Source organism: Lates calcarifer, unplaced genomic scaffold (assembly GCF_001640805.2).
Source record: "Lates calcarifer isolate ASB-BC8 unplaced genomic scaffold, TLL_Latcal_v3 _unitig_5243_quiver_792, whole genome shotgun sequence".
NCBI lineage: Eukaryota > Metazoa > Chordata > Actinopteri > Centropomidae > Lates > Lates calcarifer.
In genome coordinates this window covers 43432-69119 of record NW_026117390.1, presented here as the reverse complement: position 1 = coordinate 69119, position 25688 = coordinate 43432, and the positions used below count along the sequence as shown (strand labels likewise).

Genomic DNA, 25688 nt, shown 5'->3' with positions numbered 1-25688 from the left:
CACTGGTTCCTTTTCAGACAGGCCTGAGATAGATAGATGGATGGACAGAATAGAAAGAATGGAATAATAATGATAAACCTCCTGTGTTCAGGAAACAATGAACTTCCAGCACCAAAACACAGGACACATCTAGTCCCCCTTTCTCGTCTGTAAGATAAGATAATCCTTTATTAGTCCCACAATGGGGAAATTTACTGTATAAAAAGGAAGTGTTTGATGAAAAGGAAGGAAGAAGCAGGAAGTGTCTTTGAGTTGAGGTTTCCTGAATATTTGGGTGAGTCAGCCTCAGTCAGTCACAGTCCGTCAGTTACCCTCTCACAGCACAGGTCTTAGGCCCTGACTTCTTAATCCTTTAGAGCCGAGGCTCCTTGCATCATTTTAATGAGACTCAGATGTCCTGGCACTCGCAGACTGATGCTCATGTCAGCCACAGGGACCTGTGCTAGGAGGGATGCATGTGAGGCTAATGCACAATCTCATTCTCACCTGATTAGCCAGCTGTTTAGCTGTTGGAATTTTTTCGATAGCACATATAGTTCAAAAGATACGGTAATGAGACATGCAGGGACAATGGGAGCGCAGGCACTCCTGTCAGGTTATAACCAAGTCTGGTAAACTACATAAACACAGCAGCAGCTCCATCTGATCATAGTGGAGAATAAAGGAACGGACACAAACACTAACTGTTTATCACATGATTCAATCTCTTTATTAAAACCACAACTCACCTGTTTACAACAATAAATAAACCAAACAAATACAAAACAACAACAAAGAAAATTACATCTTTCACTGTCAGACAGGATAAATAGATAGATAGAATATCAAACATCAGTTATAGATCCACTACATCATAAGCAGTGTTATTTATACTGGTGCCTGCATTCAATCATAAATACAAAAACTGTGTTCAGGTGTGTTGTTTACCTGGAGAAGAGATGGACACGAACCACCAACCTGAACTCTGCAGCAGACCATGTTCATGGTGACAGTGTCCTCTGTCAGCAGGACAATGCTCTCTGCCACAGATCAGACGGAAGACACAACTTCTGTTTTTCTTTCTCTCTTTTTTGGAAATTAAAAACCTCAATAGTTTTGATGTCTCAGTCCAGTTCACCATGACACCTCTTTCAGGAAGTTTCCTGAAGCGTTTTCTGCAGCTCTGTGCAGCTCTTCATCTCCTTCTGTTGATGTCGTCTCCAGCTTTTCCATCTCAGAGATGTTTGGTGTTTTCTCTGCTTCCTGCTTCTTCTTCATCCCTGTGAGAACATGAAAGCAGTTTGTGAGTCACTGAGTTCAGACCATCTTCATCTGAAGTACAACACTGGAGTCAATGTACTGATGAGAAAATGTTACAGAGCAGAGGTTTGTTACTTACAGAGATTTCTACGTTTCACCAGGACTCTGAGAATAATGAGGACAAGAGCAAAGAGAAAAAGACCAACACCAACAATGGCACCAACCCTCTTATTCTCCTCAGCTCCTGAATGAAGATGAGAAAGTGTTGAGTTGAGATGAAGAACAAACTCAGAGGAGATGCAGTTTTTAGTCAAGAATGAATCTTTTTTTAATTTACCAGGTTTCTCTGACTCGATGGTCGTTGTGTTTGTCCTGTTGTCTTGGTCTTTTTCCACTGTTTCAAATAAGAAACAAACACTTTAAACACTTTTTCAAATCACATCCGTCTGATTTAGGAACAAACTTCTTCACTGTCTCTGAATCTTCTGATGGAAATTCAGTATTAAATTCAGCAGACTCACCAACAGTAAGAGTTATGGTAGCACTGGCTGCTAGTCCTGGGACGTAACATGTGTACAGTCCACTGTCTGTCAGGGTCAATGAGGAGATGTTCAGACTGATGATTCCTCTGATCAGATCTTCATGGATCAGAGTCGTCCTGTCTCTGTACTGATCCATCTGTGGATCAGTTTGGTCCTTTTCATGTCGATATGCGTGGACCACCTCTTTGTTGATGTCAGCTCTGGTAAAATCCAGCGTTTCTTTCCTCAAGTCCACTGATGGATCCAGACGACACTGAAGCTCAGCAACATCACCTTCTTCTGCCTCGATGGGTGGAGTTGGACAGGAGACATGATGATTTCCTGTGGACAGAAAGAAACAAACCACAGAGACAGTTAGCTCTAAAAACAAACACTATTTCACACATTTAAACACTTTAACAACACAGAGTCCTGGGCAAATCAGGGGTGTAACAAATCTACCTACCTAATCTATCTACTAATCAACCCGAGGATATTCCTCCTATGCTGAAAAAACTGATCTCAGTTAATTGAATAGTTGAAAAAAAGTATCTAATCTGAAACCCGCGGAATATTTTCACACTCATGCAGCACTCCTCGTCAAACCACAAACCACAACACTCATTTTTTACAGTGTACTGCTCTGACAGCCAGGAATCTGTAAAACCGCAGAGGTTCCGTCCATACAGTGAAGATCTGCGGTGTTCTGCACAACCTCCCTTCATGTACTGACACAGAAGATTCAGCAACCGACACCAATCCCTGTCTACACGGGAGGCTACAAAGTAACGCAGCCTGGAGTCAGCGTGTCTCCGGCGCCTGCGCAGTACAGACCTCGGAGCCGGTCTTTAATAACGTTCAAAAACAGTGACAGTGAATCTTGTCTCGACGCAAATTTGTTGACAGTTGTTAAAGTTGTGTTGAAGCTGTGTTAAAAAGCCGTTGGTTCATCAGTGTGATCATCGTGGAGGCTGCAGCTCGATGTGTTGTTGAACTGTGTCCAACTCTCCCCAAACAACAGAAGCCGCTCTCTGACACAGCGTCAGGATGACATGAATAAAGAAGCTTAAACTCACCGCTGACAACTTGATGACTGAAGAATAAAACAAGCAGGAAGATACAGACTCTCTCCTCCATCTTCAGCTCTACTGTGACTCGTATGGTCTGGTGGTAATACCGCTTCAAACTCAGCTGTTCAGTTCATGCAGCGGGGAAACTTCTCCGAACACTCAGACACACCCCTCCTCAGAGAGAAATTCTCATTGGCTGAGAGCTCCCCGCTCAGAGAGCTCTCAGCCAATGAGAGTTTGTAGATGTAGATAGAATGTAAATCTCGTACATTGATCACGCCCATGCGTTCTATGAGCATTCCATTGGTCGGAGTCAAAGCTCTGGTCGTGTTTTGACATCACGTGACAGTAACCACAGTTTACACAGTTACAAGTTGTAAAAAAGCAAATAAATAAAGGAAAAAAAATTATAATGGTGAACTTTTCACTTTGAATTTCTCCTCTTCGTAGACATTTAGTATTTTTAGAATCAGGACTAATATTTCACTGTTTGTGTGTTTTCTCTTCCCAACTCTTGTCTTTAATGTTTCCCAGCAGAACATTGTGCTGTAACCAGATGATGGATGTTATTCACTTCACCTGTCAGTGAACTTTAATCCAACACTGAGCATTGATTCCATCAGTTTCCATCAGTTCTCCAGGTTGAGTAAAGTGCACAGAGTCATTGTATTATTATTATTCACTGTGCACAGATCAGCTTCAGGGTCTGGGAGTTTATTTCTCTGTTGTCTTCTTACACTTTGTCAGTTCATCGTGTAGTTGTTTAGTCTTCTGCTGTTTGTTCACAACAGGAATCTTCTGCTGCTGTTATACAGACTATTAAAGATGATTAAATATAAATAACAGTTTGGAAGAAGAAGCCCCCCCCCCCCCCTCCAAGGTGTGGCAGCAGCTTTCCTCCATTAAAAGGAAGAGAGACACAAAATGGAGGACAAAGTTGAAAATGTGTCTCAGCTCATACACTGTGATATCTGAGAGGTGGTTCTGATGGTCTCAGACTGTAGCTGAGGTTCAGGTTTCATTAAAGGGAACAAACTGGGCTCAGGTCAAAGTGGGGTGAAGAGAACTACTTGTGCTACCCAGAATGCATTGTGAACAGGTGTCTGTGAGTGTGTTTTACTGTGTGTGTTGTGTGTTCAGTGGATGGTTCATCAGACTGGACTCACACTCAGCTGTTTTCAAACCAACTTTATTTACAAACTCAGTCAGTGAACAACAAGTGAACAAAGGTTCCTGTCCAGCAGGAAACGTTTAACCAACAACTTCTACAGCAACACTGAAGCTGGTCAAAGTCATTTACTCATTTAGTATCATATGATGATTATATTACAGTTTGCATGGCAAAATACATACAAGTTCAAGGCAGATTGGAAACTGCCTGAATTGCTGAAACCAGAGCAGCTGTTAAACACTCAGGTTCTAAACGTCTTCTCTCAGCAGCAGCCATCCGTCCATCGACCATCAGTCCACGTCTGCCAGCTCTCGTCCCTGGTCTCCTCCTCCCTCCCTCCTCTGACAAATGGCTGAGAGACAGAAAAACAGTTTGTGATTCTGATTCACTGATCTGTTTTCATTTTGTGTAATGTTTGATCATTGAAACAACTTTACATCTCTGGGTCTCTAAAAGTGATTTAAATGAAGCTGCCTGAGAAGTTTAGAGAGGAAATGTCTCTTTGGTGAAACTGGTAATAACTCAGAGACACAACAACTACTACAACTGTAGTATAAAACCTGAATACTCAAGTACATTTACCTACAAACTGTACTGAAGTACAACACTGGAGTCAATGTACTGATGAGAAAATGTTACAGGGCAGAAGTTTGTTACTTACAGAGATTTCTACGTTTCACCAGGACTCCAATAATCAGACCAACAATGAAAAGAAGAACAGCAAGAACAGCAACAACAATGACATCAACATCCTTCTCCTCTTTAGGTCCTGAATGAAGATGAGAAAGTGTCAGATTATCTTGTTCTCAGACAGAACGAAGGATGTAAAGAATCAAAGACACAGTTTTTAGTCAAGAATGAATCAGAGACATTTACCAGGTTTCTCTGACTCGATGATCGTTGTGTTTGTCCTGTTGTCTTGGTCTTTTCTCACTGCTTCAAATAAGAAACAAACACTTTAAACACTTTTTCAAATCACATCCGTCTGATTTAGGAACAAACTTCTTCACTGTCTCTGATTCTTCTGATGGAAATTCAGTATTAAATTCAGCAGACTCACCAACAGTAAGAGTTATGGTAGCACTGTCTGCTAGTCCTGGGACGTAACATGTGTACAGTCCACTGTCTGTCAGGTTCAATGAGGAGATGTTCAGACTGATGATTCCTCTGATCAGATCTTCATGGATCAGAGTCGTCCTGTCTCTGTACTGATCCATCTGTGGATCAGTTTGGTCCTTTTCATGTCGATACAAGTGGACCACATCATCTTCTCTGTTGAGGTCAGCTCTGGTAAACTCCAGTGTTTCTTTCCTCAAGTCCACTGATGGATCCAGACGACACTGCAGTGAAACATCACCACCTTCTTCTACCTGGTTCGGTTCAGTCTGACAGGTGATCTGATGAATCACTGGAGAAACAAAAATGAAACATACAGATTAAATTCCTCTAAAAGACAAACCATCATTTCATTCAAACACTAAAACACACAGAGCTGATTTTTCTCAGTTCAGAGGAGCAACAAAATGCACCTCCAGCAGCGACATTTATTCTCAAAACAAATAAATAAATAAATAAATCTCCAAATGCTGTATAGACATTAAAATTCTGATGAAACTGTCGAGTGTGTGTTGGTTTAACTGAGGGCTGAAACTACAGTTATTTTTCTCGTCCATAAATCTGATGAATATTTTCTCAGTTGATTGTGTAGTTGTTCAGGTTTCAGCTGTTTGTGGTGTTAAACTGAATTTATGATACACATGATAATCATGTTCACCTTCAGTAAAACACAACACAGAGATAAATACTACAACACTTTAAACTAAAGATCCAGAGTTCATGAACTTACCCAGGACAACCGGTAAAGTTAAAGTCAGTGTCCAGTCCATTATTAGACCAGTTCACATGGGAACTGATGATAAAGTTTCCAGAAACATTCCTTATTTTTCGGATCACATTCAAAACATGTTTAAATGTAAAGTTCCCGACAGTGTATGACAGTCCCAACCCAGAACCCAACAGAGCAGCATATGTTCAGGAGTGTCAAAGTTCAGTCAGACCGTCCATCACAGTGGACATCAGCAACACTGACAACCCTCCATAACAAGGGTTTTCTACTGAGTTCTACTCAATCAACTCACCAGTGACGTTGAGTCGACACTTGTCAGAGCTTGAACCGGACTCTGTGTTGACCTCACACAGGTACAGACCTGAGTCCTCAGTCCTGAGTCTGGACACATCAAGTCTGAGTCGTCCTTCTCTGAGGACGTCTTTGTCAAACTGGACTCGTCCTGAAAACTGTTCATCCTGAGACTCTGAGACCTCAACACCCTCATGGAGATGAAACAGTCTTGAGGCTCTCTGATCAGTTATCTGTTGACAGAGGATATAAATGTTGGAGGAGCTGAGAGTTTTGGGTGTGAAGGTCCATTCCAGTGTGATGTGGTGGTTCTCCTCTGCCTGATAGAAGGTCTGTGCCACATTCACTACAAGTGTTCCTGCAGAGAGACAGAGAGGGAGAGGGAGGAGCAGGTCAAACCACTCAGAGAGCAGGATGAAGGAGTCAGGACAGAAACAGATGGTTTCAGTGACTGAGAATAAAGACCAGCAGAGCAGGAATCTAACTGAAGAATAAAACACAGACATCAAACATTCTAACCTCACTCTACTGTAATCTGACTCTATGATAATATCTTTATGAGGAGTTTTCAATGATCAGCTGCTGATGATTTCATCCAGTCTGAGTCTCACTGTTTTTTATGGTGTCAGTGTTTTTTTTTAGTTTTTTTTTTTACTGTGTTTAAGATGTCTACACACAGACAGGAAGAGAGAAAAAGATGGCGCATCAGCTTCCTCTTTCAGACTCAGTGTGTCCTGATGTGAACTCACTGCTGTTGTTGATATAAAATAAACTAAATCAATATGAGAACTTTCTAACAGAGACAGAAACACAAGAGTTCTCCTGGTTCACTTTCCTCTGTTCACACTCTAATATATCTTCTTGTTTCTGACATGGCTGTAAACTCAGCCTCACTTCCTTCCTGTTGTTCATCATCTCAGTTTAAAGTTTAGATTAAAATGTTGCAGCGTGAGGTTTCTAAATATCAGATTCAGTCTCTGAGTTAAACTCTACACAGAGCTGATCATAAAGACGCTGTTTATGCTTTAACCTCCACATTAACATCATTTCACTTTACTGCTGTTTATAAAGTGAACTGACTGTGTTTCGTTCCGCCTGTAAAATGGCGACCGTCTCTCTCCATGTGAGGTGAACTCAGCAGCTCTCCTTACATCTCACTGCGTCAAACTCTTCAGAAAACCAACAGACTGACCCAGTAGTTTAACACTGAAACAATGAAAGGAGCTGAAAGATCAGAGTCTCTCTCTGTGCTCTGTGTCTGTAAAACTTGTGTGAGTCGACAATCAAATGACAAACTCTCCACGGTCACTGAGAGGGAAGTGATGAAAGTAGGATGGAGAGTCTCCCTCTCCGCTCGTCACCTCTGACTGCAGCCACCAACTTTCTACCCAGTCTGGTCCTTAAAGCAGCTCATTTAACAGATGAGAACTAATGAGAACATCTTTAATCTGACTGATGATAAATAAACAGGCTTCATGTTACATTGTGTCCATACAGCAACAGAGGAACTGTAACACCTCCAGCAGGGACTCTTACTGTCAGAAAATCTCTGAGTGAACAAAATAGAACAATAAATGATCGTGAACTCACCACTGACAGCGACAGAGAGCTGAGAAATAAGCAGGAAAACACACAGAGTTTCCTCCATGATTTTCTCTCTCCGGACGGCAGCGACAACAGAACGTGATGTCGTCACACGCCAATGACAGCGCTGTTAGGAGCCGGGCTTCTCCATGTAATCCTTCAGTGTTGCATTCACTTCTCCTTTACACCATCAGCCTGCAGGATCATAACGTACCACACATTTCCACAGGCCTCAGTCAGCAAGGATGAACTGTGGCAGATATTCCTCTAACTTCACCTCACTGAATAAATGAAAAGAGACAGTGTTTGTCTTGTTCCTTTGTTCTGACCAATGAACCATTGAGTTTATCTCTGAGTCAGATACACACTGAAAAACACTGAAGCTGGAAGTCATTTCATCATTTAACATCATATGATGATTTATACATTAGAGTTTAAAGGACAGTGTTAAAGTGCAGCATGAAGGACAAAATACATCAAAGAGGAAACAGTTTAAAATCCACCGTCCACACAGCAGAGGAAACAAAGCTTCCAGCTGTTTTTAAGTTAGAAAACCTGAGATCAGTGGAAAACAAAGAGACACATTAATCTGAAAGAGACACATTTACATTCAACCATTTTATCCTGAGAGACTCACAAGTGAGGAAACTGTGGGTTCAAGGACACTTCAGCAGCTGGGCATCAAACCACCAACCCTGTCACACTGAGTACAGTAAAAGAGGACAAAAAGAAATACAACGCTGACAATATCATTAACAAGCTTTAACAGGTCAGTATTTATGTTATTGCAATGATCACTGTACATCCACCATTTTATTTTTGTCAAACTGAAAATAAACACGTCAAAACTTCGAAGATTCAACATGTCTTTAAAGAGTGTAAACGATGGCGGCGCGTGGAGGGAAACCCCGACCCGAGTCACGTGCCACTCAGTTCGAACTGGCTTTACGCGGCAGCGTTTAAAAGTCCCGCACCAGACTTTTAAACCACCAACCCTGTGATCAGTGAATAACCCACAGTCTGTTGTTGTTCTGTGTCTCATCACTGCCACCTACAGGCTGAATGCAGTAACTACACATCTAAACTAATAACCTGTGTTTGATTATAATAATGAAGTAAAAACGTCTAAAAACCAAACTGACTGACACCTGGCTGCCCTGGTTTTTATAAAATCCATTTTGATTCTGGTAAACTACATAAATAACCAACAGAAATCCACTTAAACTTTAGTAACAGAGAAGAAGAAAGTTACAAATGTAAACAGACAGATGCACATGTGGAGTGAAGGCTGAGCTGAAGACTTACTGTGGCTCAAACTGCTGAGAACCATAATGCTTTAAAAAAAAAAAACCTTGATGGTTTTGATGTCTCAGTCCAGTTCACCATGACACCTCTTTCAGGAAGTTTCCTGAAGCGTTTTCTGCAGCTCTGTGCAGCTCTTCATCTCCTTCTGTTGATGTCGTCTCCAGCTTTTCCATCTCAGAGATGTTTGGTGTTTTCTCTGCTTCCTGCTTCTTCTTCATCCCTGTGAGAACATGAAAGCAGTTTGTGAGTCACTGAGTTCAGACCATCTTCATCTGTAAAGTAACTAGTATCTGTATCTGTCAGACAAATGTAGTGGAGGAAAAAGTACAATATGTGCAGCTGTATAAGGTAGAAAAACACCTGAATACTCAAGTACATTTACCTACAAACTGTACTGAAGTACAACACTGGAGTCAATGTACTGATGAGAAAATGTTACAGAGCAGAGGTTTGTTACTTACAGAGATTTCTACGTTTCACCAGGACTCTGAGAATAATGAGGACAAGAGCAAAGAGAAAAAGACCAACACCAACAACAATGGCACCAACCCTCTTATTCTCCTCAGCTCCTGAATGAAGATGAGAAAGTGTTGAGTTGAGATGAAGAACAAACTCAGAGGAGATGCAGTTTTTAGTCAAGAATGAATCAGAGACATTTACCAGGTTTCTCTGACTCGATGATCGTTGTGTTTGTCCTGTTGTCTTGGTCTTTTTCCACTGTTTCAAATAAGAAACAAACACTTTAAAGACTTTTTCAAATCACATGCGTCTGATTTAGGAACAAACTTCTTCACTGTCTCTGATTCTTCTGATGGAAATTCAGTATTAAATTCAGCAGACTCACCAACAGTAACATTGATGGTACAACTCTGTGTCAGTTCTGGGATGATCAGGCCATAATGTCCACTATCTGACATCTTTGCAGAGATCAGCCGGACCAGGATCCTTCTGCTCGGATCATAGATGAGAGTTGTCCTGTTCCTGTACTGAGACATCTGTGGACCAGTATCGTCCTTTCCGTAACGATACGAGTGGACTACATCCTCCCCGAGGTCAGCTCTGATAACATACAGGATGTGATCTAGCAAGTCCACTGATGGATCCAGACCAAACTGAAGCAGAACATCATCACCTTCTTCTACCTGGACTGACTTGATCAGGCAGGTGACACAATGAATTCCTGTAGAGACAAAAACAAAGCATGTAGACAGACTAAACACCCCTGCAAGACAAACCACAATTTCATTTAAACACTTTACAACACACAGAGTGGATTTTACTCAGTTCAGGGCTGCATCAAATGTAAACAGTAAACTGTAGTCAAACACAAGAGGAGGGTGTGTCACTGGGCAGAGCTGAGATTTGCCTCCCCTCTTGTATTTCACTGTATCTTTAGGGTCATGGTGTCATCCATAGTATGTTTTGGTCTGTTTTGGCCTCTTGTGTGAATTTCATTCATCTAACGCTCTTCTTGTTGACAGAAACAGGAAATTCAATTCATGACAACTCCACAATCAGCTCTGCACAATAATTCACCGCCACAGAATTCAATGACCAAATATTTAACAGGAGTAATCAGTGCATCCGCCCCTTACACCCAGAGAGACCACTTCAAACGGCTGCCACCTCAGTTCTATGTTGTGGAACTACAATTCCCATCAGGCTGTGTTTTTCTCAGTCAGAGGTTGTGTGTGTTGTGTGATCACTTTGGAGGCTGCAGCTGTCTGTACTATGAAGCTGTGTTACATTTCCCTGTACGTGAGCTAACACCAGTTAGCCAGCTAGCCTAGCCTAGCTAACCTAGCCAACGTTAGCACCGGCTGAGACAAACTCCGGGCTTTACGGGACGTTTCTTGTTATGAGCCCACCTCTTCGTGTTCTGGTTGTCAGTCCTGTTCTCCCCCAGTGTAGTGAAAATCACTAAATGTGGCCACCTGCTCTGCACCAGCAGGTGCTAACCGATGCTACGTTAGCTGCGATGTAAACATCACAAATATCATTTCTTCAGTCGTTACATCAGACTTAACAAGCGGATAAATGAGCCTAAACTTACCCGTGATGCCTTCAGTGATTGTCATGAGGATCAGGACAACAGAAAGAGTCATGTTCCTCCTCATTATTATCACCTCCTCGATCTGTGTTCCAACTGTCCACTTCCTGTTTCTCTTCTTCTTCTGTGCTGTTGTAAACTACTTGGAGCATTACCGCCACCAACTGGTCTACACTGTAAATCACAATGTCTCCGCACTCTTCTTGAATTTCCGGCAGATTCCTGCCTCTCACAGACTGGACTCAGATTCCAGTTTGAAGAGATGGTTTCCATTTTTGGAATCTCGATAAATTCAAGTTCTGCTTTCTCGGTGGGATTCCAGCTGAAGTTCTCCATATGAACTACGACAGCGGCTGAATGCGCGTCCACGGACTCCATGCCGTCCGCGTTTCACTCCTCCTCTGTGCGCGTACACAGTGTTATTCAGCAGTTCTACGCGTGCCCGCAATGGGATCGCGGCCGTTGACAGTCCAACAGTTCTCGCTGTGTCCGTCCATACACGTCGAGCCGTATTCCAGTGTAACCGCGGTCAGTCTTAGCGTCAAGAATAAAGTTGATTCTTACTGAATAAAACTACGTTCGAGACGAAGATAAAAGAAAAACACGAGAAACGCTTCGGCGCTGTTTCTTCACCTCCTGACGTCAGCGACGACTGTAGAACTGAAAGCGTATACATGGGCGGTACTACCAACAACCCCGTTTAACAACGTATCACTCCGCATATAGTCCCTGATCCAAATTAGGGAACAGAATACAACACACAGTATATATGTTTCTATGTAAATATACTGTTTAGATATTGTAGTTAAAATTCATGAGGGAATCTACAAAATAAATCCTCAAGAGAATAAATCTCATCTCACTCTGTTTCTCCCTGCTCTTGTTCTTAAAGCAGCTCATCATTAACGTCTTTAATCTGACTGAATCTGAAAATAACAAGTATCAGATAATAAAGGAGCCTGAACTCACCTGAGATAACTTCAGCGAAAATGACCAGGAAGAAGAAGAAGAAGTGTCAGCTTCATCATCATCATCATCATCATCACAGCAGCTCGAACTCAACAAGTTGCCCACTTACACTGAGCGTTGCCTGCAGGATACACCAACTCTAACGACAACGAACTGACTAAGAGCGCCCCCTTTCTGTGAGCACAGGCTCAGTCAGTGGAAATCATTGTGATCTGATCCTGAGAGCTGTAGCAGCTGCAGCAGGAAAGACACGAAGGAGAACTGACAGAGAATTAAGAAAAGAGACATTTAGAGAATCCAGCTGCACTAGGCTTTTTAAAATCAACTTTATTTATAACACATGGAAGACGTACAGTGACACACTCAGTGCTGTAGGCTACTGTTCAGTAAGGTTTCCTGTCCAACACTAATAATACAACAACATGAAATGTCCTCATGTCCTTTGGTGAAGGACGCTCCAGTGTCTCCGCTGCTAAAGGACCAGGGGAACCAGGCAGACTGGTATTTCTTTTATATAGTTTCCAGTGATAATGTACAAAACAAAAGAGTTAAATATAATTTGCTTGAGGGTCAGGTCAGGGCTCAAAGACAAAGCAGTAAAAACATACATCTTTTTCTGGCACGTATTTAATCCAACAAGGCCATAAAATATTCTTTGATATATCGACATAAATACAACCCAGTCAAAATACACACACTGCTCAACACTCAGCATTCACACAACGTAGAAAACCTCCACCTGAGATAAGTGGAAAACAAAAAGACACAACATTTACATTCAGTCACTAAGCTGGGTCACTCTTAATGCATCCATCATGATGATATCATCAAACTCATGGTTCAAAGCTGATTGTCATTAGAAATTTCTGATTTCCAAATTATGAAATTTACTTAGTGTTGAAATGTAAATTCCACTAAATTATTTATGAAAGCCATCTTTCTGAATTAATGTGCTGTGAATTTTTCTTTGTTAAATTCTCATTAATTAGCTTTAAAAAAGTTTATTTCTGGTAAAAACCTATTTTAAATTTCTCAAATTCAGACAGAAAATTCACCTGCCTTTGGTTTCAGTCTCATGATGGTATTTCACTTCTTACCAGTGCACAACGGCCCAGAATAAAAGATATTTGTTCTACACGATGATTTCTACCTGAGTCTGAACAAGAAGATCTGTATTTACAGATTTGGAGCTCAGTGAAAAGAATCACTTTAAATGTTGCTGCTACAAGGAATTGTGGGACGTCATTCTCTCCTTTCCTCTTGTAAAGGAAGCTCTGGGAAACTTCCAGGTCATTTCACTCAGTCTGGAACCTTCTTAAGATAAAAGACTTCGACTGCAGGTCACCAACCAACAACTACACCTCTTTCAGGAAGTTTCCTGAAGCGTTTTCTGCAGCTCTTCATCTCCTTCTGTTGATGTCGTCTCCAGCTTTTCCATCTCAGAGATGTTTGGTGTTTTCTCTGCTTCCTGCTTCTTCTTCATCCCTGTGAGAACATGAAAGCAGTTTGTGAGTCACTGAGTTCAGACCATCTTCATCTGTAAAGTAACTAGTATCTGTATCTGTCAGACAAATGTAGTGGAGGAAAAAGTACAATATGTGCAGCTGTATAAGGTAGAAAAACACCTGAATACTCAAGTACATTTACCTACAAACTGTACTGAAGTACAACACTGGAGTCAATGTACTGATGAGAAAATGAAGTTTGTTATTTACTGATTATTCCAAGTTTCACCAGGACTCCAATAAGAATGAGACCAAGACCAATGAGGGCACCAAGGACACCACCAACAATGGCACCAACATCCATCTTCTCAGCTCCTGAATGAAGATGAGAAAGTGTTGAGATGAAGAACAAACTCAGAGGAGATGCAGTTTTTAGTCAAGAATGAATCAGAGACATTTACCTGGTTTCTCTGGCTCGATGATCGTTGTGTTTGTCCTGTTGTCTTGGTCTTTTTTCACTGTTTCAAATAAGAAACAAACACTTTAAAGACTTTTTCAAATCACATCCGTCTGATTTAGGAACAAACTTCTTCACTGTCTCTGATTCTTCTGATGGAAATTCAGTATTAAATTCAGCCTGTGTGATGATTCCTCTGCTCAGGTTTACATGTTGGACTTCTAAATGTTCATCTCAGTAAATAGAGTGCTGAGCAGCCACACTCCATCAGGTCTAGTTCAGCAGTAAAGTCTCTGACAACCCTCCATAACAAGGGTTTTCTACTGAGTTCTACTCAATCAACTCACCAGTGACGTTGAGTCGACACTTGTCAGAGCTTGAACCGGACTCTGTGTTGACCTCACACAGGTACAGACCTGAGTCCTCAGTCCTGAGTCTGGACACATCAAGTCTGAGTCGTCCTTCTCTGAGGACGTCTTTGTCAAACTGGACTCGTCCTGAAAACTGTTCATCCTGAGACTCTGAGACCTCAACACCCTCATGGAGCTGAAACAGGACTTTTGAGACTTTCTGATCAGTCAACAATTCACAGAGGATATAAATGTTGGAGGAGCTGAGAGTTTTGGGTGTGAAGGTCCATTCCAGTGTGATGTGGTGGTTCTCCTCTGCCTGATAGAAGGTCTGTGCCACATTCACTACAAGTGTTCCTGCAGAGAGACAGAGAGGGAGAGGGAGGAGCAGGTCAAACCACTCAGAGAGCAGGATGAAGGAGTCAGGACAGAAACAGATGGTTTCAGTGGCTGAGAATAAAGACCAGCAGAGCAGGAATCTAACTGAAGAATAAAACACAGACATCAAACATTCTAACCTCACTCTACTGTAATCTGACTCTATGATAATATCTTTATGAGGAGTTTTCAATGATCAGCTGCTGATGATTTCATCCAGTCTGAGCTTTCACTGACTCTCACTGTTTTTTGATGGTGTCAGTGTTTTTTTTATTTATTTTTTATTTTTTGAACTAACGAGATGTCTACACACAGACAGGAAGAGAGAAAAATATGGCGCATCCACCATCCGTTGGCTTTATTATGAATGTTGTCAAATGAAGCTTTAAAAACTAAAATGTTGCAGCGTGAGGTTTCTAAATATCAGATTCAGTCTCTGAGTTAAACTCTACACAGAGCTGATCATAAAGACGCTGTTTATGCTTTAACCTCCACATTAACATCATTTCACTTTACTGCTGTTTATAAAGTGAACTGACTGTGTTTCGTTCCGCCTGTAAAATGGCGACCGTCTCTCTCCATGTGAGGTGAACTCAGCAGCTCTCCTTACATCTCACTGCGTCAAACTCTTCAGAAAACCAACAGACTGACCCAGTAGTTTAACACTGAAACAATGAAAGGAGCTGAAAGATCAGAGTCTCTCTCTGTGCTCTGTGTCTAAAACTTGTGTGAGTCGACAATCAGACGACAAACTCTCCACGGTCACTGAGAGGGAAGTGATGAAAGTAGGATGGAGAGTCTCTCTCTCCGCTCGTCACCTCTGACTGCAGCCACCAACTTTCTACCCAGTCTGGTCCTTAAAGCAGCTCATTTAACAGATGAGAACTAATGAGAACATCTTTAATCTGACTGATGATAAATAAACAGGCTTCATGTTACATTGTGTCCATACAGCAACAGAGGAACTGTAACACCTCCAGCAGGGACTCTTACTGTCAGAAAATCTCTGAGTGAACAAAATAGAACAATACATGATCCTGAACTCACCACTGACAGCGACAGAGAGCTGAGAAATAAGCAGGAAAACACACAGAGTTTCCTCCATGATCTTCTCTTTCTGTTCCTGGACAGACGGGACGGCAGCGACAACAGAACGTGATGTCGTCACACGCCAATGACAGCGCTGTTAGCAGCAGAGTTTCACTACGTCCTCATTCGGTGCGGAATTCGCTTGGTACAATAAGCAGTCAGGTCTGGGACGTAACATTCGTACCGTCCACTGTCAGACATCTGTACAGAGGAGATCCTCCAGCAGCGGCTTTAATTTAAAATCTCCAAACACTGACTGGATGTTACATTTTGGATGAAACTTTGTATGTCTGTCTAACACGGGACTGTTAAACCAGTTCAGACTGTCTTAGGATCCAGCTGAACTTCCTCCGCGGACGAACTACGAAGCCTCCTGTGTGCGCGTCCACGCCTCCCCAGCACTGGACTCCATACCGCCTGTACGAGTCCATACTCTCTCTACGCGCGTCCACAACACACACACCTGCTACCTGCTTCCTTCCCACAACACACAGTCTTTCCTCTAAATTTCAAGCAGTGTGACCAAACCACAGGCTGGGTGGTTTTCATGTGTCACAGTGAAACCACATTTCATAAACTAGTGAACTGTGAAATGCAGCCTCTGAAAAGGTCTTGGGGAAACTGACTGAGAGAGAGACAGAGACAGAGTTAGAGAGCTGAGTCCTACAAGAGTCTTTAAACGCTGAGTGTCAACAGAGCTAACACCAGGTACTGAGTGAGGACCAGTCATTCTGAGTGACAGAAAAAGGTGGTTTGTTTTCTGAGTGAGGACCAGGAGGAGAGGACGTTTTACTCAAACAGCAAATCGTTTAACATCGGGGCTTTACCATGTAGGCATCTTAACCATGTCAGGAACTCTGCAGTTTCAGATCTGTTCTCTGTGGTGAGTTCTTAATTTAACTAACAACCTGCCTCTTCACATGAACGCACCCAAGAAATCCTAGGTTGACTGAACGAGTTGATGACCAGCATCGTGTGACTGTGGTTATTAACTATGAACTATGAAAATGGATTTGATACCTCAGCCCAGCCAGTTCACCAACTACACCTCTTTCAGGAAGTTTCCAGAATCATTTTCTGCAGCTCTTCATCTCCGTCAGTTGACAGGATCTCCAGCTTTTCCATCTCAGAGATGTTTGGTGTTTTCTCTGCTTCCTGCTTCTTCTTCATCCCTGTGAGAACATGAAAGCAGTTTGTGAGTCACTGAGTTCAGACCATCTTCATCTGTAAAGTAACTAGTATCTGTATCTGTCAGACAAATGTAGTGGAGGAAAAAGTACAATATGTGCAGCTGTATAAGGTAGAAAAACACCTGAATACTCAAGTACATTTACCTACAAACTGTACTGAAGTACAACACTGGAGTCAATGTACTGATGAGAAAATGTTACAGAGCAGAAGTTTGTTACTTACAGAGATTTCTACGTTTCACCAGGTCTATGATAATAATGAAGACAAGAAGAGCACCAACAACACCAAAAAAAATGAGACCAAGGACACCACCAACAATGGCACCAACATTCATCTTCTCAGCTCCTGAATGAAGATGAGAAAGTGTTGAGATGAAGAACAAACTCAGAGGAGATGCAGTTTTTAGTCAAGAATGAATCAGAGACATTTACCAGGTTTCTCTGGCTCAGTGTTTTCTGTCACTGGAGGTCTCGTTGTTGTGAACTCATCTTTCTTTCTCACTGTTTCAAATAAGAAACAAACACTTTAAACACTTTTTCAAATCACATCCATCTGATTTAGGAACAAACTTCTTCACTGTCTCTGATTCTTCTGATGGAAATTCAGTATTAAATTCAGCCTGTGTGATGATTCCTCTGCTCAGGTTTACATGTTGGACTTCTAAATGTTCATCTCAGTAAATAGAGTGCTGAGCAGCCACACTCCATCAGGTCTAGTTCAGCAGTAAAGTCTCTGACAACCCTCCATAACAAGGGTTTTCTACTGAGTTCTACTCAATCAACTCACCAGTGACGCTGAGTCGACACTTGTCAGAGCTTGAACCGGACTCTGTTTTGACCTCACACAGGTACAGACCTGAGTCCTCAGTCCTGAGTCTGGACACATGAAGTCTGAGTCGTCCTTCTCTGAGGACGTCTTTGTCAAACTGGACTCGTCCTGAAAACTGTTCATCCTGAGACTCTGAGACCTCAACACCCTCATGGAGATGAAACAGTCTTGAGGCTCTCTGATCAGTTATCAGTTGACAGAGGATATAAATGTTGGAGGAGCTGAGAGTTTTGGGTGTGAAGGTCCATTCCAGTGTGATGTGGTGGTTCTCCTCTGCCTGATAGAAGGTCTGTGCCACATTCACTACAAGTGTTCCTGCAGAGAGACAGAGAGGGAGAGGGAGGAGCAGGTCAAACCACTCAGAGAGCAGGATGAAGGAGTCAGGACAGAAACAGATGGTTTCAGTGACTGAGAATAATAACGTAATAATGTAATAATAATGTTGTTTTTCTTAGAGGCCAAATTTGAAGCATTTGGGCTCTAAGAAAAAGAAAAAAAAAAGAAAAACAACGTTTCACAAATGGCCTCATGTGACTCCAACGACTGTTGTTATAACACAATGTTGCACTAACGCAGTCGATACCAATTTTTCTACCAACGACCGTCACTCTAACGACGATCGTTGGCACATGGAGCACAAAGGATCCATGACATCCTCGGTCTTGTGAAAGCCCCCACAGAGGTTAAATACCTGGGTCTCCACACCAAAAAAATCAGTTGGACCAGTCCCAGCCTGATCAGATGCGAACACGAACTGATGAAGCCTCTTGGATGAGAGGTGAAACGTCTTCTAGACTATAACTAAGTCCAGTTGTGCGAAATTTCCATTGAGATGACTTTGTGAAGAGGCACATCCGGAGCCTGTTGCAAGAGATTTCGGCCCTCAGCTTCACCACTGATATTTGACGAGGATTTTACTCTGCGAAGAGTCGTCCTGCAAAACAATTTAGGGGTTCGCACACCAGGTGTGTTTGATGACATGCTTCAGACATGGAGGGTCCCTAAAAGTTCTGTTCATGTTGTGCTACGTGATAATACGAAAAACATGATCAAAGCCATGAGTGACGCTGGACTCCCGAGCCTGCCGTGTGTCGCACACACCCTCCAGCTGGCTGTTAATGAGGGGCTTTTAGCACAGAAGAGCGTGGCTGAAAGAGTTGGACATTTTAAACATTCTGCCTTAGCCTACTCCTGCCTTGAAGATATTCTGTTTGTTAAAAAAAAGCAATGCGATGCAGTTGTTGAATGCTAAATGTCATGTCAATGTACGAAATGTAATGGCATTAATAAGTACTCGTATCGATACTCGGTATCGGCAATTACTCAATTGTAAGTACTTGTAAGCGGGTTGACAAAATGTGGTATTGGTGCATCCCTAATTTCAATAATCCTTTAAATGGGGGGGGGGGGCTGTTGTAATTGTAGACTACAGACCAACACATGCAGCGTTAATGATGGAAATATGAAGGTGAACCACCTTCTATAAGGTTTCTATTTGATCCAGGTTCAGTTTCCACTGATGCTGAAATACTGTTAACATGAAGTTCATACTGAACATAACAGCATTATATTCATACATATACAGAGTGTTCATCATCAACAGAGAGTAACAGCTCATTCTCAGACATGTGACCCACGTGTTGACTGTAATCCAAGTATCTGAGAAATCACCACATATTGTCCTTCCAGCTCATATTACAGATGAAGAATCCAGAGAACATGTGACCAGTCTCCCTGGCTTTGTTGGTTTGACATTGTGTCGTTAGAGTCTCTTTAAATTCCTCACAAACCGACAGAATTAACATGCGTTCATCATCTGAGAAATACGGTGCACGCGCGTTTTATGCACGCACCTACTCAATTTACCGACATCTGAACCACCGAGGCAGATCGAGGCAGTCAGAGTTTGTCAACCCCGACTTTCACTGAGAACCTGAGTTAAATCAGAGCAGGTTAAACTACATTCGTAGTACAGACCTCAGGTGTTTGAACTAACAAGATGTCGACACACAGACAGGAAGAGAGAAAAAGATGGTGCAGCAGCTTCCTCTTTCAGACTCAGTGTGTCCTGATGTGAACTCACTGCTGTTGATGACATAAAATAAACTAAATCAATATGAGAACTTTCTAACAGAGACAGAAACACAAGAGTTCTCCTGGTTCACTTTCCTCTGTTCAAACTCTAATATATCTTCCTGTTTCTGACATGGCTGTAAATTTAAATGTTCCACTTTCCGTTGGCTTTAGTTCCCCTTTTTATTATTACACGTGTCACATGAATGTTGTCAAATGAAGCTTTAAAAACTAAAATGTTGCAGCGTGAGGTTTCTAAATATCAGATTCAGTCTCTGAGTTAAACTCTACACAGAGCTGATCATAAAGACGCTGTTTATGCTTTAACCTCCACATTAACATCATTTCACTTTACTGCTGTTTATAAAGTGAACTGACTTTGTATAGTTTTCATGCCTCTGTTCTCATCCACAGACATCATGTTCGCTCTGACAGTGTGAACGCATCAGTTTCCCAGATCTCACAGAGTAAAACACTGAAAACAATGAATAAACCAACAGGCTGACACAGTGGTCTGATACTGAAACAATGAAACAGTATCACTGGATATATATTTCCTCCTCCATGTCTGTTTCTCTCAGTCTCTCTGGAACTTCAGTAAAAACTAAATCCATTGTCCAACATCTTGTCTAAGAACAAAACCAGTTCCCTTCATGAAAACAAACAACAACAACAACAATAATAATAATAATAATGATAATAATAATAATAATAATAATAATAATAATAATAATAATAATAATAATAATAATAATAATATCTACTCTGTATTTGTACATTAACTTATTTGTCTCGTCTGTCAATGAACAATCAAATGTGAAACACAACGCAGCAGCAAACTGAAAATCAGTCAGAGAAAAGTGTGAACTGTAACACCTCCAGCAGCAACTTTTACTGTCAGAAAATCTCTGAGTGAACAAAATAGAACAATAAATGATCGTGAACTCACCACTGACAGCTACAGAGAGCGGGAAAATACAGAGAGTTTCCTCTATGATCTTCTCATCAGAGCAGCTCAGATTGACTTCTTACTACAACTCTTACAAGTCTACTGTCTCCTCCTCTCACTTCCTGAACTTTTACACAGAGTCAACAGAGAACCACCCACATACACAATTCACTCAGACAGTGTGGTTTGTGGTAAATATTGCTCTGTCAGATACATGATCTCCAAATGTCACCTCACAAGAGACACAGTGTTTGTCTTGTTCCTTTGTTCTGACCAACGAACCACCAAGTTTATCTCTGAGTCAGATACACACTGAAAAACACTGAAGCTGGTCCAAGTCATTTCATCATTTAACATCATATGATGATTTATACATTAGAGTTTAAAGGACAGTGTTAAAGTGCAGCATGAAGGACAAAATACATCAAAGAGGAAACACTGTAAAATCCACCGTCCACACAGCAGAGGAAACAAAGCTTCCAGCTGTTTTTAAGTTAGAAAACCTGAGATCAGTGGAAAACAAAGAGACACATTAATCTGACAGAGACACATTTACATTCAACCATTTTATCCTGAGAGACTCACAAGTGAGGAAACTGTGGGTTCAAGGACACTTCAGCAGCTGGGGATCAAACCACCAACCCTGTGATCAGTGAATAACCCACAGTCTCTGTTGTTGTTCTGTGTCTCATCACTGCCACCTACAGGCTGAATGCAGTAACTACACATCAGGTCCAAACTGACTGAGACCTGGTCTGGGTTCTGAAGCAGGATTTGAGGTTAGTGAGGAAACTTCAGCTTTAACTCTGGGGTTTCAGGGTCACAACCAAAGTTCACCTGTTATCAGGTAAATCACCTGATGCTGAACGGCTAACCTGCTCCTGTCAGCAGCTACTGACCAATCAGATCACTGGAAAACTGGAGTCATCATTTCTACAGACTACAGACACTTGGCTGATCACAGACAGTGGTGGACGGCTGATAGTGGTGCTAATAGCGGAAGTTTCCATTCTTTGTCACTAAGGCAAAATCCTGTTTTAACATGATACAGCCCTGCTTAGTGATTAGCTGCATTCACAGTGTTTCATGTACAAAGTTTCCCAGGATCTTATTTTGGTGAAACAGTTGTACAGCTGATGTTGATGGTAGAAACTGTATCTGACCACAAACTGAACGACTGGCACAGTTTGAAATTTGATGATGGTGCTGAATGAAAAAGGCAGTAAAGTCTTTACACAGCATTTCATCACAATCCAGTTATTTAGTTTGGTCGTAAACTTGCAGGTTAAAGCAGACAGAACTTAACAGTAAAAAAATCCAACAATATAACGAGGATAACTGATAATAGTACTATTGATCAGTGATGGCTTCAACCAACCAATAAGCTCACTGGTTAAATGTTAAATGTGCAACAACACAGCACACATTCAAATGAAAAGTAATGGAGGACAGAAACATGGACAAACTAACTCACTGAACTAATTTTCAAACAGGACTAACAAATGTTAAACAACAGCAGTGTTAAACAGGTCACAGGACACTTAGAAATTCCAATACATCAATATGAAAATAATCTGTTACAGGTAAAAGTCTTGAATGAAAAAATAAACAAAGTATAAAAAAGTAAAAGTACACAAGTGTTGTAAAAAATGTAGTTTAAATACTGAAGTTAAAGTAGTGGTTTGGTCTCTGTGACTGACACATTATTATATGTAACATCATTACATGATTAATACTGAAGTATCAGTATCACTGTTGGTGGAGATTTTAACAACTTTCAGACATTCAATCATCAAATGTGTTGTGTTTTAAAAGCTTGTTATATTTCCATGTTTCAATATTTCCCTCTGAAATGTAGTGGAGTGGACGTATGAAGCAGCAGAGGATGAAAATACTCAACTCAAAACTGTACTTTCATTCAGTACTTAGCTTAGTTTAGGTCAATAGTTTTGTTCCTGTTTAATTAAAATGAGTAAACTGACTGCTCCCAGTTTGATATGTGATACCTGCAGTAGAGAGAGGTTTAAGTCCCTTTGTTGAGTACAATCTTTGGTAAAGCTGCTGAAACCAGAGCAGCTGTTAAACACTCAGGTTCTAAACGTCTTCTCTCTCCAGCAGCCGTCCGTCCATCGACCATCAGTCCACGTCTGCCAGCTCTCGTCCCTGGTCTCCTCCTCCCTCCCTCCTCTGACAAATGGCTGAGAGACAGAAAAACAGTTTGTGATTCTGATTCACTGATCTGTTTTCATTTTGTGTAATGTTTGATCATTGAAACAACTTTACATCTCTGGGCCTCTAAAAGTGATTTAAATGAAGCTGCCTGAGAAGTTTAGAGAGGAAATGTCTCTTTGGTGAAACTGGTAATAACTCAGAGACACAGCAACTACTACAACTGTAGTATAAAACCTGAATACTCAAGTACATTTACCTATAAACTGTACTGAAGTACAACACTGGAGTCAATGTACTGATGAGAAAATGTTACAGAGCAGAGGTTTGTTACTTACAGAGATTTCTACGTTTCACCAGGACTCCGATAATCAGACCAACAATGAAAAGAAGAACAGCAAGAACACCAACAATGGCACCAACATTCTCCACCTCTTCAGGTCCTGAATGAAGATGAGAAAGTGTCAGATTATCTTGTTCTCAGAGAGAACGTAGGATGTAAAGAATCAAAGACACAGTTTTTAGTCAAGAATGAATCAGAGACATTTACCACGTTTCTCTGACTCGATGATCGTTGTGTTTGTCCTGTTGTCTTGGTCTTTTCTCACTGTTTCAAATAAGAAACAAACACTTTAAACACTTTTTCAAATCACATCCATCTGATTTAGGAACAAACTTCTTCACTGTCTCTGATTCTTCTGATGGAAATTCAGTATTAAGTTCAGCAGACTCACCAACAGTAAGAGTTATGGTACAACTGTCTGCTAGTCCTGGGACGTAACATGTGTACAGTCCACTGTCTGTCAGGGTCAATGAGGAGATGTTCAGACTGATGATTCCTCTGATCAGATCTTCATGGATCAGAGTCGTCCTGTCTCTGTACTGATCCATCTGTCGATCAGTTTGGTCCTTTTCATGTCGATACAAGTGGACCACATCATCTTCTCTGTTGAGGTCAGCTCTGGTAAACTCCAGTGTTTCTTTCCTCAAGTCCACTGATGGATCCAGACGACACTGCAGTGAAACATCACCACCTTCTTCTACCTGGTTCGGTTCAGTCTGACAGGTGAGCTGATGAATCACTGGAGAAACAAAAATGAAACATACAGATTAAATTCCTCTAAAAGACAATGATAAACTCAGTAATGTTAAACATAACAATGTCAGAAAAAACGTAGGATGTAGAGAATCAAAGACACAGTTTTTAGTCAAGAATGAATCAGAGACATTTACCAGGTTTCTCTGGCTCAGTGTTTTCTGTCACTGGAGGTCTCGTTGTTGTGAACTCATCTTTCTTTCTCACTGTTTCAAATAAGAAACAAACACTTTAAACACTTGTAAATGTAGTGTACACTGGAGTCAATGTACTGATGAGAAAATGTTACAGAGCAGAAGTTTGTTACTTACTGAGATTTCTACGTTTCACCAGGACTCCAATAAGAATGAGGACAAGAATAAGAGCAACAACAGTGAGAACACCACCAACAATGACACCAACCCTCTTATTCTCCTCAGCTCCTGAATGAAGATGAGAAAGTGTTGAGTTGAGATGAAGAACAAACTCAGAGGAGATGCAGTTTTTAGTCAAGAATGAATCAGAGACATTTACCAGGTTTCTCTGGCTCGATGATCGTTGTGTTTGTCCTGTTGTCTTGGTCTTTTCTCACTGTTTCAAATAAGAAACAAACACTTTAAAGACTTTTTCAAATCACATCCGTCTGATTTAGGAACAAACTTCTTCACTGTCTCTGATTCTTCTGATGGAAATTCAGTATTAAATTCAGCAGACTCACCAACAGTAAGAGTTATGGTAGCACTGGCTGCTAGTCCTGGGACGTAACATCTGTACAGTCCACTGTCTGTCAGGGTCAATGAGGAGATCTTCAGACTGATGATTCCTCTGATCAGATCTTCATGGATCAGAGTCGTCCTGTCTCTGTACTGATCCATCTGTGGATCAGTTTGGTCCTTTTCATGGCGGTACAAGTGGACCACATCATCTTCTCTGTTGAGGTCAGCTCTGGTAAACTCCAGTGTTTCTTTCCTCAAGTCCACTGATGGATCCAGACGACACTGCAGTGAAACATCACCACCTTCTTCTGCCTGGTTCGGTTCAGTCTGACAGGTGATCTGATGATTTCCTAGGGAAACAGAAACATATATATGTGTTTATATTCAGAGGTCTCATCCTGCCCACAGGCCTGTACTACGAAGCAGGATTTGGGGTTAGTGAGATAACGTCAGCTTTAACTCTGAGGTTTCAGTCTTACTGCTTCAGTCCGATGGAGCTCAGACATGAAGTCTCTTCTCTGTGCTTCAGCAGCAGAAACAGTTTGACATTACTGTCACTGTTGATCTGCATCACATATTCACAATCACTCAGAACAAATCATCACACTAAAGGCAGTAAAAATGTTCTTATTTACAATAAACCCTCATCACTGCATTTTGATCATTGGGAATTATTTCTACTCTTTCTATCTTGTTCACTAGGGGTGATCGATCCAAATATTGATAGTATCGATCCCAGCGTTGGTATTGGAATCAGATCGATACTGATGTGACGGGATTGATACTTTACTTTCAGTTTCTGTCCTCTACTTTCAGTTCGCCGCTTCAGTTCAGGTAAAAATGAGCGTTTTGTCAGAAAGCAGTGAACCATGTGTTACTGCACCTTCTGTTAGACTTTGATTAACAATCAATGCTTTTACAC

The 25688-nt window shown here is 41.4% G+C and overlaps 1 protein-coding gene and 1 long non-coding RNA gene across 51 annotated transcripts in view; both read right to left on the bottom strand.

Moving 5' to 3' along the window:
• Positions 1–25688, bottom strand: part of LOC108874171 (uncharacterized) — an 86213-nt gene that overhangs the window by 43807 nt on the left and 16718 nt on the right. For 16 of the 50 annotated variants that reach the window (XM_051068683.1, XM_051068704.1, XM_051068681.1 and 13 more), the window contains exons 3-12: positions 24769–25116; positions 24585–24641; positions 24383–24493; positions 24209–24277; positions 23710–24057; positions 17388–17456; positions 17179–17301; positions 9114–9247; positions 6140–6371; positions 5062–5409 (exon numbers count right to left, since the gene is read on the bottom strand). In XM_051068683.1, coding sequence (XP_050924640.1) covers positions 5062–5409; positions 6140–6371; positions 9114–9247; positions 17179–17301; positions 17388–17456; positions 23710–24057; positions 24209–24277; positions 24383–24493; positions 24585–24641; positions 24769–25116 — 1839 coding nt within the window. Of the gene's footprint in view, positions 1–1122; positions 1260–1378; positions 1484–1576; positions 1634–1760; positions 2055–4003; positions 4354–4662; positions 4771–4877; positions 4938–5061; positions 5410–6139; positions 6372–9113; positions 9248–17178; positions 17302–17387; positions 17457–23709; positions 24058–24208; positions 24278–24382; positions 24494–24584; positions 24642–24768; positions 25117–25688 lie in introns of those variants that run through there. The other 34 variants (XM_051068689.1, XM_051068687.1, XM_051068685.1 and 31 more) reach the window with 14 other exon arrangements.
• LOC127140859 (uncharacterized) lies at positions 12354–17151 on the bottom strand. Its single transcript, XR_007811346.1, has 2 exons — positions 17100–17151; positions 12354–13531 (listed from the first exon to the last, which is right to left on the bottom strand). It is a non-coding gene; the product is annotated as an uncharacterized LOC127140859 (long non-coding RNA).